At 55.8% G+C, this 12984-nt stretch overlaps 1 protein-coding gene across 1 annotated transcript; it reads left to right on the top strand.

Moving 5' to 3' along the window:
* The first annotated feature begins 2125 nt into the window (after positions 1 to 2125).
* On the top strand, positions 2126 to 12590 carry OTOP3 (otopetrin 3). The gene is made up of 7 exons (XM_067714243.1): positions 2126 to 2170; positions 5847 to 6366; positions 6457 to 6593; positions 7732 to 7790; positions 8073 to 8191; positions 10019 to 10833; positions 12020 to 12590. The coding sequence occupies exons 1-7, from the start codon at positions 2126 to 2128 to the stop codon at positions 12188 to 12190; spliced, it is 1866 nt and encodes a 621-aa protein (XP_067570344.1). The 3' UTR covers positions 12191 to 12590.
* The last annotated feature ends 394 nt before the right edge of the window (positions 12591 to 12984 follow it).

Genomic DNA, 12984 nt, shown 5'->3' with positions numbered 1-12984 from the left:
TGGTTTGATCCAAAAGAAGGTGGGGAGGGGGGATATAGAGATGGACTCAGAGAGACTGAGGAAGTCAGACCGTGCAGAGAGAGATTGAAAAAGAGGCACCAACAGCTAGAAGAGGAGGCGGAATTGGTGGCCAGCGAGTCAGGAGAAGGGGGACAGGCTGGGGTGGGGACTGGGGTGGGAGGAGATGGCTTTTGTGCAGGAGAGTGGGAGCAGCCGCACCTGGGGCACAGGACACTTTAGAGGAAAATGTGCCAGGACCGCACCAGCACGACGAGGTGGGCAGGTCTCAGAGGCTGCAGGAAGAGCTGAGGAGGGCCGCAGGGGGCGCCTCCTGCCGTGTCAGAACCGGGTCTCTTTCGCCCCAAGTTCACGTTTGCCTTAGGGAGAGAGAGCTTGCGTCAGGGCCGGGTCTGGTGCTACATGGGGTACAAGAGAAGGTGACCCCGGATCTGTGGGGGAGGGTCCATTCCCTGCTGGGCCGCCAGAGGCAAGTGTGGCCTGAACCCTACACGGCCTCTGTTGCGGCCTAAGGACATTGCACCCCGACCTACCCCGGAAGCGGGCCTGCTCGTGGGTCCCCTGACCCAGAGCCCCAGGCATGCACCGCCTCCGGCCCCGCCCGCCTGTCCAGCCGCCTCGTTATTGGCTGAGCTGTCCGGGGAGCCCCCGGCGGGGTAATTAACGAAGGATTGATTAATGAGAGCCCCAAAGTCAACAGAAAAATCAATGGGCCGCGGAGCCCGAGAGGCGGCTGCGCAGTCCCGCGTAGGGAGGGCGTCGGAGGCATCGGTCCGGCGCAGGGGCCTCACCCGGACAGACGATCCGCGCTGCGGTGGTCAGCCGGCGGCGATGCCTGCCCAGGCCTCAGGTAAGGCTCCCCGGCGGCGCCGTTACGGCCGGGAGCGCCCTCTGACCCCTGGAGGAACATTCCCGAGAGCCCATCCTCGACACTCACACCTACTCCGCTCCCAAAGCGAGGGTCAGAGACCGGGGGCTGCAGGGACTGGGGCGGGAGGGCGAGATGACGGGAGGAAGGTCAACCCTTGGTGACCCGAACGGCGGCCCCCCTCTGCCCCCACCCCGGCTCTGCACCCCGTCTCCTTTCCGCGGGCGGGGTGCGCGCAGGGGTTAGCAGGGCACCCCCCCTCCCCGCGCCTTAGCCGGGTCCGAGCGCGCACAGCGGAAAGAGAGCGCCGAAGCCGGGAAGAAGCTAAAAGCCCGGACGGCTGGAAAAAGGGGTGTGGGGCTGGGTTGCCGGGATGCCCAGTCAGAGGCACCCGTGTGGTGCCTGTCCAGGCCTCGCAGTCCCTCGAGTAGCTCGGAAAGAAATCCCGTAGCTCTGCCACCAGTGCTTAGCAGCATCCGTCGGATCCGGCCAGGCGCCGCGCCCCGACGGCTCTGCAGTTTTCATCACTGGCTCTAATCGCGACCCACAAACCAGTTTGGTGTCCGGGCCCTCCCCTGAACTGCCGTCGCGCGGAGGGGCGAGCCAGAGGATGGCGGATTCCTCCTTGTCAGTCAGGGAGCCCTCACCCTCTTCCCGCGACCCCTGCTTGCCCATCCCCGCACCCTCCCCAGCGGAGGACCCTATCCTCCACTTTGAGCGCTCCCTCTAGCGGCCGAGGGAGGGTTGGACCCTGGGGGTGGGGGCGGGGAAGATAGTGAAGGTGAGGATCCTGGAGGACAGGAGCTTGTCCTCCAGGGTCCTCTCTAGGCCTGCAGTCCAATCAAAACCTGCCCCTGTAATTCACCAATAATCTCGACCGTTCCGGCCTCTCCAGGACCTGGACAGAACAGGAAGGAAATGCATAAACAGCTAACACTGAGAGCATTCTCTATGCCAGGCATGTCTCTACATGCAGTTACATGTGTTAAATCATTTAATTTTGAAAAATCCCCATCAGGTAGGTATTATGCCTTAATTCCTTCATTTATTCATTCAAGAAATCTTTATTGAACATCTACTATGTAACGGGTACTATTCCATAGTCGTGTATCTGTTTACAGATGAGGAAACTGAGGCACCAAGAGTCTAAGTAGCTTGACCAAGATCACACAGGTAGTAAGCGCCAGGATTCAGCACTAGGCTGTCCTTCTGCCTTGGGGAAGATTCTGGGAAGGCGAGATGGGGCAGTCAGGTCTGGGAGAAAAGGAGCAGGGAGGTGTCCCTGTAAGCTTCAGATGTGCTCAACCTGGGTGGGGGAGCCTGGGAAGAAAGACCAAGATCATCTGGAAAGTCGCCTCCACTGGGCCAGGATGGATGCAAAGGGTTTGATGGGAAGGGTTTCTGTCCATGACTCTGGTGCTGAAATGTCCCCAGAAAATGCCAGAGTCAGTCAGCTAATATTGGTTCAGTGTCCTCCCTGTGCCATATGTGGGGGATGAGGTAAGCAGGAGCTGGTCGCTGCCCACCAGGCACACTCACAGCAGTGCACACCTGCTCTCGATAGATGTCTGGGCAAAGGGAGAAGTCTTCCCAGGAGAAGTGCTTAAGATGGGTGGTGAGGATGGGCAAGAGCCGTTGGTGGAGGGTAGTGGGAGAGGCAGAAGGAAGAACAGGCTGCAGGAGTGACGCGGCGGGGGGGGGGGGGCACAAGACTACATGAGACATGGGGAGTACTCTGGCCGGGCCTGGATGAATGTGGGGAGGAGGTGCCTAGAGTGTGACAAGGGGGCTGGACAAGGAGGGGACAGAACTGGAGCAAGAATGATGTGGAAGACTGGGAAGGGGGGAATCATTGGTAGAATCTTTAAAAGAGTACCAAGTTTTATTATTCTATTTGCCCCAGAAGAGGACCTTAGGAGGTATAAACATTGGGCAGGTTGCACATTGGAGAATGGGGGCCTGAAGAGGCTGCATGTTAGAGCCACGTGTGCCGAGGGTCTTCTGGTAGTTACACAGGGGGATAGTCTAAAGGTCAGAGTCCAAAGGGAGACACAGAGCAAAGCACAGCTAATTAAAATAGAGCATGAACACTGATGTGTATAAAATTGATGACTAATAAGAACCTGCTGTATAAAAAAAAGTAAATTAAAAAATTTAAAAAATAAATAAAATAGAGCATGATATGGGACTTCCCTGGTGGTCCAGCGGCTAAGGCTCCGCACTCCGAATTCAGGGAACCCAGGTTCGATCCCTGGTCAGGGAACTAGATCCCATGTGCCGCAACTAAGAGTTTGCGTGGCGCAATTTAAAAAAAAAGATCCCGCATGCTGCAACTAAGGACCCGGCGCAGCCTAATTAATTAATTAAAAAGAAGTAAACTTAAAAAACATCACATAAAATAGAGCATGGTAGGGGATGCTTCAGCAACAAGCATGGGTGCAGTGAGGGTGCCAAGAGGGGCACCTAGTCCAGCCTTGGCAAGGGGGTTCAGGGAAGGCTTCCTAGAGGAGGTGGGGCTCCACTGAGTCCTGAGGACACAACCGCAGTCATCCAAGGGGCAAGTGGGTGGGCACCATGGGCAAAGGGTAGGGTGTGGGCAAAGACAGGGAAGTGAGTAAAAGCAGGGGCATTCTAGGAACTAGGCATCAGGATGGCATATGGCCCGTGGGCAAGGGAGTGGGGGTCTGAACACAGGGCTAGAGAGGAAAGTTAAGACCAGACCAGGAAGCAACAGCGGCTACCCTGCCTTGATCACCTTGTGCACCCCAAGCCCATACTAAACATACGCTGCCTTGTTTCATTTTGAAAGGCCAGGCAGGCCATGCTAGATAGTTTGGACTCTATAGTGAGAACAGTGGTTGCCTTTGCAGGGGAAGTAGGGGAGAGGCGCAGTGGGTAGGGAGACCAGTCCAGGAGAGAGAAGAGGGAGCCATGGACCAGGGTAGTGCTTGTGGTAAAGAAAAATCTCAGAGCAGTCCTTGAGCTGGAATGCACAAGGATGAGGGGAGAGGCAAGGCAGACACTTGGTTCCCTGCTGGGAGACATGGGGATGGAGTCTCCGCTTGCTGAGACAGTGAATTAGAAAGCAGGCCTCCTGCAGCCTGGACAAGGGGGAGCACCTAGGACCCTGAGCCCCTAGGACCCTGAGCCCAGAGCACCAGGGATGCCAGGGCAGCAGCGGGACCAAGGGAGAGCACCTGGGACAGCAGGGGGTGGTGAAGGAACCTTCCCACCAGGACAGCACCCAGACCAGTGGGGCATCCCTGCACTCCAGTGCAGCGTTATGAGTACTCAAAGGGCCCACGGGAGAAGTGTGCTGGACTCCAGGAAGGGGTCCTGAGCTGCAGGCATGGGGTGACCCAAGATCTGGGTCCAAGTGAAGGGTAACAAAGGGGTCGGCCTGAATGAAAGCTCGGGGCAAGTGAGAAAGTAGCAGGAGACACTCAGGGAAAGAGAAGGGTCAGGATGGTGTTCCCCATGTTGAGCTGTACGTTCATGAGACTTCAAGGAGTTGAGGGAGGGGACAGATGGAAGTCAGTTCTATCAAAGTCAAGGGTATGGGACTTCCCCTGGCAGTCCAGCGGTTAGGACTCTGCGCTTTCACTGACGAGGGCACGGGTTCAATCCCTGGTCAGGGAACTAAGATCCCACAAGCTGTGCGTCACAGCCAAAGAAAAAAGAAAGTCAAGGTCATGGCATTCATGCTCATCCCAACGTGTCCCATGCTCATGGCAGACATTGTCATTCAATCTCAGAACTTTTTCCTTAAACCTTTAATGTGCTTTAAAATTAACTTTAATTACATAAGTAATGTTTGTTTGTTTATTTTTTGGCTGCGTTGGGTCTTCATTGCTGCACATGGGCTTTCTCTAGTTGTGGCGAGCAGGGGCTACTCTTTGTTGCGGTGCGCGGGCTTCTCATTGCGGTGGCTTCTCTTGTTGAGGAGCACGGGCTCTAGGCACTCGGGCTTCAGTAGTTGTGGCACGTGGGCTCAGTAGTTGTTGGTCACGGGCTCTAGAGCACAGGCTCAGTAGTTGTGGCGCACGGGCTTAGTTGCTCTGTGGCATATGGGATCTTCCTGGGCCAGGGCTCGAACCCATGTCCCCTGCATTGGCAGGCGGATTCTTAACGACTGCACCACCAGGGAAGTCCCACTAATGTTTTTTTTTTAAGAAAAAAAAAAAAACTAGAACATTAAACTTCTCCCAATTCTAGTGCCCTCCTCCTTTCCCCAGACGAAACTCCTGTTGTGAACTTGATGGGTGTCTTCTAGATCTTTTAAAAGTAATTTTAGGGACTTCCCTGGCAGTCCAGTGCTTAAGACTTTGCCTTCCAATGCAGGGGGTGTGGGTTCGATCCCTGGTCAGGGAGCTAAGAGCCCACATGCCCCGCAGTCAAAAATCAAAAAACATAAAACAGAAGCAATATTGTAACAAGTTCAATAAAAAGACTTCTTTAAAAAGTGATTTTATATACACCCATATGTACGCAAAATAGAGTATTATCTCAGATCACAGCATTCTTTCTCACCAAGCCCACGCTCAGCCTCAGGGTCCTTCTCAACCCAACACTCTAGGCAACCATTGCCCAACTAATCAGAGTCGGAACAAGAGAGGACACCTACTCGCTCTCCCTGACTTGAGGAGTGAATTTCCTTCCAGAAGACAGAGGGCACAAACTGCGTTTTGGTGGTGAAACGTCACAGCCCTGGAAACTGCCCAGTGGCCAAGCACTGTGCAGATACCCCTGGCTGCCTTGACAGACATCATTACTCCACCTTAAGATCAAGCACTGATGCAGGAGGGTAGGGGTGGGGGGAAGGCGGTCCTCAAGCCAGTCGAAATAAACCCTATGTTTATGTGGAGCACAAAGGGCTTCCATATCCCCTGGTCTGTTTGAATCTTCTCGGGTCCCGTAAGGCAGATGGGGCAGCTGCTTTTATTTCCAACGTCCTGACCAGAGAGGTTGCTTAGCTCGCCTAGGTCCCACAGCGCTTAGAGGCAGAAGCGGAATTGAGCCCAGGACGGCTTGGCAGCCAACCGGAACCCTGTGTCCCTCCCCAGCCCCTACTGAGGCTCCACCCATGGCCTCTCCAGAAGCACAGGAGACTGGAGAGACCTCGGCCAAGGAGAACCACGCGGCCACGGGGGCTGAGCAGACAAGGGCCCCCGCCTCGTCCCTCAGCAGGTCCTGGCTGGTGCGGCACTTCTCACTGCTGCTGCGCCGGGACCGGCAGGCCCAGAAGGCCGGGCAGCTCTTCTCGGGGCTCCTGGCCCTCAACATGGTGTTCCTGGGCGGAGCCTTCATCTGCAGCATGATCTTCAACAACGTGGCCATCACGCTGGGGGATGTGTGGATCCTGCTGGCGACGCTGAAGGCCCTGGCCCTCCTTTGGCTTCTCTACTACACCGCCAGGACCACCCGCCGGCCGCAAGCCGTGCTCCACCGGGACCCGCACGCAGGACCCGCTTGGGTGCGCGGTGAGTGTCGGGGCGCCTGGGTGGATGCAGAGGGGTGGGGAGGGAGGGCTCTTTCCAGGGGAGGTGCCAACGGCCCCCTGGCCCGGCCAGGCTCCCTGGTGCTCTTTGGTAGCTGCGCCATCTGCCTCAACGTCTTCCGCGTGGGCTACGGCATGAGCCACATCCGCTGTAAGTCACAGCTGGAGCTCATCTTCCCGGCCGTCGAGATCATCTTCATTGGCATCCAGGTGACCCGCCTCTCGCACCCCCTCGCCGCGTGCGTACGCGCCCCGGCCTATGCCTAGAAACAGGCACGTCAGCAAATACCCACACGGCCCAGAGTCTGTACACACGCACCACAGCGCCCCTCCACGTGCCTCTGTGTGCCCACACCCATGCTACCTACATGTGTCAGCATCACACACACACTGCGCCACTGAAACGCAGGCACCTATAGGTACATTTGCCTGTACGTACCTGTGTGTACCTAACTCTACACCCCCGGATATACTGTGCTACTCTTTTTTTTTTTTTAATACAATTTATTTATATTTTTGGTCGAGCGGCATGTGGGATCTTAGTTCCCCGACCAAGGGGCCCCCTGTATTGGAAGCATGGAGTCTTAATCACTGGACCACCAGGGAAGCCCTACAGAGCTACTTTTTTTTTTTTAAAGAAGGTTTTTAAATTAATTTATTAATTTATTTATTTATTTATTTTGGGCTGCATTGGGTCTTCGTTGCTGCGCGCAGGCTTTCTCTAGTTGCGGTGAGCGGGGGCTGCTCTTTGTTGCGGTGTGCGGGCTTCTCGTTGCGGTGGCTTCTCTTGTTGCGGAGCACAAGCTCTAGGGGCGCGGGCTTCAGGAGTTGTGGCACACGGGCTCGGTAGTTGCGGCTCGCGGGCTCTAGAGCACAGGCTCAGTAGTTGTGGTGCACGAGCTTAGTTGCTCTGCAGCATGTGGGATCTTCCTGGATCAGGGCTCAAACCCGTGTCCCCTGCATTGGCAGGTGGATTCTTAATGCCACCAGGGAAGTCCCCAGAGCTACTCTTCATGAATCTCCAAGTCCCTCCTGAGTTCCTGATCTGTAGGCATTGTGCTCTGTGTTTTGTTTGCATCATCCTTTTTATTGCCCCAATAAGTAGGCTTTCCCCTGATGGACATTTTAGTCCTATTTTAGAGCCAAGGAGACTAAGGCTCAGAGATGTTTTTCCACTGGCCCAAGACCACACAGCAAGGAAACCCTGGAGCCACAAATCCAACCCAGGCTTCCTCACTGTCCCTTCCATTGTAAATACACACGTGCAACTGGAACACATGCCCCATAGTCCCACCACCAACCTTCGCCCCACCCCTAGCCCCTGGGCTCAAGGCCCTTTCTCTTTCAGACCTGGGTGCTCTGGAAGCACTCTAAGGACTGCGTTCAGATCCAGACCAACTTCACTAGGTAAGATGCGGGCATCTTCTCTCCTTCCAACAACTCCTGGGATACCCCTGTCCCCCACTCATGCTGGCCCCCCAACAGCTTCCCTGGACAGGGTGGCCCTGGGGCTATCGGTTAGTCTGGGAATGGGTCCCGGGTGGCCCCTAGGGCTGCCCCTCCTGAAGTTCTAATGGCAGATGGCATCTGGCTTTGGGAGAGAGTGGTCACCCCAAAGGCAGTGATGGTGAACGTGGGGCACCCGGGAAGCCGGCTAGGCTGTGTGGCAGAGTATAGCACCTCCTCCAGGTGTGGCTTGATGCTGACGCTGGCCACGAATCTGCTGCTGTGGCTTCTGGCCGTCACCAACGACTCCATGCACCATGAGATCGAGACCGAGCTCAGCGCCCTCATGGAAAAGTTCTCAGGTACAGAGGAGACCATGACTGCCCCCCAATCGCTGAATGTACACACACACACACACACACACACACACACATGCGTGCACGCTACACTCCCTCCAACAGGTGAGGCTCAATGACTCTGCAGAGTTGGGAGAAAGCTCTAGAGACCAGATCACGACTAAACGGAAACTGACATTTGCCAATGCTACCCATCCTGCCCCCATTCTGGGCCTGCCCCATCAGGTGCTGGCACTCTGCAAGCCCGCTCCAGGCATCCGTTTAGCTATCAGTAAGCTAACCACTAATCCTGGCTGAGCTATTCACTGATAAGCCCAGGTATGCACTCTACCCCTGGTATTTGCATTTTACTTGCAAGAAACTAAAAAGCCTTCAAGACTGAAAGGAATGTCTTCCTAACACAGTTGTAGGTACCTGGACATATAAGGAAGAACAGAAGGTTTCTGGGCAGAAAGAACTCCCTGGACTGTTCCATGTACCCAGTGCCCTACCTGTCAGTCTGCCCTTAGAGGCCATGTCCCCTAAACCGACATGGGAACATTTCCGTCTGTGGGATTCAGCCACACCTGTAGGTATCCACCTCCCCCCGCCCCGGGTGGCATCACCATCCTGACCTGTGTACAGCCAAGCCTTCCCAGCAGACTCATGCATTCACACATCCATTGCGTAAATCTCAGCATGCCTGTATACCGTGGGCATTCTTTATGCTCCAGATCCATTTTTCAGAAGACCTGTGCAAAGAGAATTTTCGGCAAGTGACATCATGGATTGTTTATTATTAAACAATTCAAGCATACAGATGAGTAGGAGAACAGGACATACCCATCACCTAGATGTAAGAATTATTAACATTTTGCCATATTCATTCCAATATTTTTGCTGAATTACGTTGCAGAAATACTGGCATTTCATCTCAGAATATTTCAGTATGCACGTCTTTAAAATCATATCGTTCCCTACATTAGCACACATGCCATTGTAATTTCTAACAAAATGCCTTAACTTCATCTCCATCCTCTGTATCAATCTATGTTCGACTTTCTCCCATCAGCCCATGAAATGTCTTTTAAAGATGGTTTGTTCAAACGTGCAGTACCTTTGGTGGCTCAGTTCAGTCTCTTTTCCCCTAATGACATTGAGATTTGTCAGGTTGCTTCCTCGTGGTGGCATTTGACTTGTTCCCAAATCCCCTGCTTTTCCTAGAAACAGGAAGTATGGACCAAAGTGTTGATTAGATTTGGGTTGAGCATTTTGGACACCAACATTCCACAGGGGATACTGTGCGCTCTGCAGGGCTCTGCAGGGCGCCTCATCACAAGGCGAGATGTCTGCCCCACAGTGGACGCTGCTGATGGTCGTGGTGTGTCAGCCAGATCCCCCCAGTATAAGGTTACAGGCTTCCCCCTGTGCTCAGCAAGTAATCTGTAGAGGTGCCAAAGACATCATGTGTCAAATTTGGCGCCAAAGACATCATGTGTCAAATGCTTTACCCAAGCTTGGCACTTGAGGTCTAGAATCCCTTTGTCAAGGAATGACCATCCTGGGGACTTCCCTGGTGGTCCAGTGGTTAAGACGCCACGCTTCCACTGCAGGGGGCATGGATTCGATCCCCGGTCGGGGAACTAAGGTCCCACAAAAAAAAAAAAAAAAAGAAGGACCATCCTGTGATTTCTGACTTCTCTCTGTTGGCCTCAGTTTCCACATCTGTAAAATGGGTGGCTGGGTCCCTTCCGCCTCTGCCATAACCCAGGAGGTGAACAGATTGATTTGTGCATCTGGTTTCCTCAGAGCAAGGCCCACCTGAACGTCCCCTCCTGCCCTGCCCCCTCCCAGGCAACAACACCAACACCTGTCTGTGCCTCAACGTCACCGCGTGTGAGGTCTTCCAGAAGGGCTACCTGATGCTCTACCCCTTCAGCACCGAGTACTCCCTCATCTGCTGTGGCATGCTCTTCGTCATGTGGAAGAACGTGGGCCGCCGCCTGACACCCCACACGGGCTCCCACCCCAGCACCCCGCCCTTCCACCTGCACGGGGCCATCGTAGGGCCGGTGCTGGGCCTGCTGGTCCTGGTGGCAGGCACGTGCGTCTTCGTGCTCTTCCAGATCCAAGCAAGTGGCCCTGCCATCGCGCGCCAGTACTTCACCATCTACTACGGCTTCCATGCAGCCGCACTGCCCACTATGAGCCTGGCGTGCCTGGCGGGCATGGCCATCCATGGGCTGGAGGAGCGAGAGCTAGACACGCTCAAGAACCCCACCCGCAGCCTGGACGTGGTGCTGCTGATGGGCGCGGCGCTGGGCCAGATGGGCATCTCCTACTTCTCTATCGTGGCCATCGTGGCCACTCGCCCCCACGAGCTACTCAACCACCTCATCCTGGCCTATTCGCTGCTTCTCATCCTGCAGCACATAGCCCAGAACCTCTTCATCATCGAGGGCCTGCACCGGCGCCCACTCTGGGAAGCAGCTCCCGAGAGCCTGGCGGGGAAGTGGGAGGCTGAGCCTCCCCGCAGGGGCTCCCTGCTGGAGCTGGGCCAGGACCTGCGGCAGGCCTCGCTGGCCTACATCCACTCCTACAGCCACTTCAACTGGAAGCGGCGGGCCCTCAAGGAGATCTCACTCTTCCTCATCCTCTGCAACATCACAGTGAGTGGCGGGGCTGGGAGGCACGGGAGTGGAGCCGGCAAGGAGGCCCCAGAAATCCTCACTCAGGAAGGGATGGATCAAGGGATTGTGCATTGACTGTCCCGAGGGCGACTGGCTTGTCCCTTTGATTGTCAAGGACACAGGCCCCTTTCCAACTAGCTTGATGCTGCCTGAGAGTAGGGAGTGTCCCCCAGCTCCCTGCAAGGTGCCTGGCATGAATGAATGTGCCAAGCATGTAGCTAAGTGCTATGTACAAACATACATATAGGATTTCTACCCTCGGGGAGCTTAGCTGAGGAGACACAGGGGGCCCAGTTAGAGAATTACCAAATCATTAATGATCTGCTGACTTGAGTCAAAGGAAGAGATCAGAAGGTGCCTGGTTATCTAAAGCATCTCTAGGGGGAGGTATTGACGATGACTGCTCGGTGCCCGGCGGCCGCTAAGTTCCAAGTCCACCTTCCCGTGCATCTCTCTGAATCGTCACACTCACTCCATGCAACAGGCACTATTACTGTCCCTATTTAACAGATGAGCAAACTGAGCCTTATGTTTGACCTGCCGTGTTCCCACAAGCCTGCAAGTGGCAGTCCCGGGACAACTCCAGGTGGTTTTAGCCCATGATGGTAATAGCTGTGCTGGAAACACCTCAGAGGGTGAAAGCCTCTGGTCCAGACAGAGCATAAGTAATAAATTGGCCCCAAAGTGTGGTCGTAGCTCAGAGAAGGAAGTGTGGGCCCAGGTGGCCAAGGAAGGCTTTGTGAAAGTTTGATCTGGGCCTTGAGAAACGGGCAGAATTTGGACAGGAGGCAGGGTCGGGGTGGAGCGGGCAGAGAGTCATGACAGCGGAAGAATGAACCCAGAGCAGAAAAAGGTGATGGAAATGAGGGCCCAGGGGAGCCCAGGTGGAGCAGGTTGTACCGTGGTGGTGGCAGCCTGGGGTCTCAGGATCCAGCTGGAGTTTAGGCTGGCCCCAGGCAGGCCAAGGAGGGGGCTGAGGCCTTCTGTGGGATGGGGTGAGGGGGATATAGGGGGAGAGGGGCTGGTTCTGAAAGCCTAAGGGTGAGGGGATGCTAGGGTGGGGGGTATGCTGCAGGAGCTGCAGGTTCTGGGGCCTCCCATGATCTGAGGGCCTTGGGGGACGGGAGAGCCCCTCCCCCACTCAACAACGCCCTCTCCTCCCCAGCTGTGGATGATGCCTGCTTTCGGCATACACCCCGAGTTCGAGAACGGGCTGGAAAAGGATTTCTATGGCTACCGGACATGGTTCACCATCGTCAACTTCGGCCTGCCTCTGGGCGTCTTCTACCGTATGCACTCCGTCGGGGTGCTGGTGGAGGTCTACTTGGGGGCCTGAGAGCGCCCAAGAAACCCACCCCCTGCACACCCCCGAAGTGCCAAGGCTGGGGAGAACGTAACCCAGATGCCCCATTCCAGGGGGACCTAGACCAGCCTGGATTCCCCAAAGCCTCCTCTTCCCCAGATCCTCACTGGGGTGGGCGGTCACGGCAGCCCAAGGCCAAGGGCAGGACCTGGACACTGAACTGTTAAGGCCCACACCCAGGACTGAGCACACACCTGCCCCCTGCTCGCCACCACAATCAGCGCAGCCCCGGGAAGCCCACACAGCTACTCTCGGGGACGGTCAGCCCTAAATGATTCCGGGGAGTTTGGGGAGGGGCACCCCTACCCGGCCAGGCCTTGGGGGTCTGCCTCCTGCATGGTCCAAGCTCAGCCCAGGACATCTGGAAGCTTGCAGCTGGGCAGGCAGCCCTGCCCTTCTCTCCCCACACACCCTGTCTCCTAATGAGCTGGTTAATTAGCTGCTAGGCAGGGGTCAACAGCTCTCTCCCGCTGACATAAACCCTGTTTGTTTGATCGATTCGGGCTTCGTGGCATTTGCTCCCGGGGACAGAGAGGACACTCTGTGTACATGGTGGGAAGGGACAGTCCTCCTGGGCGGGGCTGTAGGGCTGGGACAGTCCTATTTCTGGGCCACGAGGGGTCTCAACCCTTTGTCTGGTCCTCCCCCTGTCTGATGCACGGGAGGAGGTGGGAAGAGAGGAGCCGGGGCTCTCGCATCCCCCCACCCCTCGCCAGCACACCTTCTCCCCAGGACGGAGCCCCCGGTGACTTTCTGTAGCCGCTCAC

This window comes from Pseudorca crassidens, chromosome 19, assembly GCF_039906515.1.
Source record: "Pseudorca crassidens isolate mPseCra1 chromosome 19, mPseCra1.hap1, whole genome shotgun sequence".
Lineage (NCBI taxonomy): Eukaryota > Metazoa > Chordata > Mammalia > Artiodactyla > Delphinidae > Pseudorca > Pseudorca crassidens.
Note: the sequence above shows the minus strand (reverse complement) of the source record. Positions and strands in the feature narration are given on the sequence as shown.

What these genes read in the sequence shown, in the direction of transcription:
- OTOP3 (XM_067714243.1), top strand. Translation starts at nt 2,126, where the DNA reads ATGGGGCAGTCAGGTCTGGGAGAAAAGGAGCAGGGAGGTGTCCCT. An exon ending in AGGACCCGCTTGGGTGCGCG is followed by an intron (nt 6,367 to 6,456) that starts GTGAGTGTCGGG and finishes TGGCCCGGCCAG; the next exon opens with GCTCCCTGGTGCTCTTTGGT. An exon ending in TCATCCTCTGCAACATCACA is followed by an intron (nt 10,834 to 12,019) that starts GTGAGTGGCGGG and finishes TCTCCTCCCCAG; the next exon opens with CTGTGGATGATGCCTGCTTT.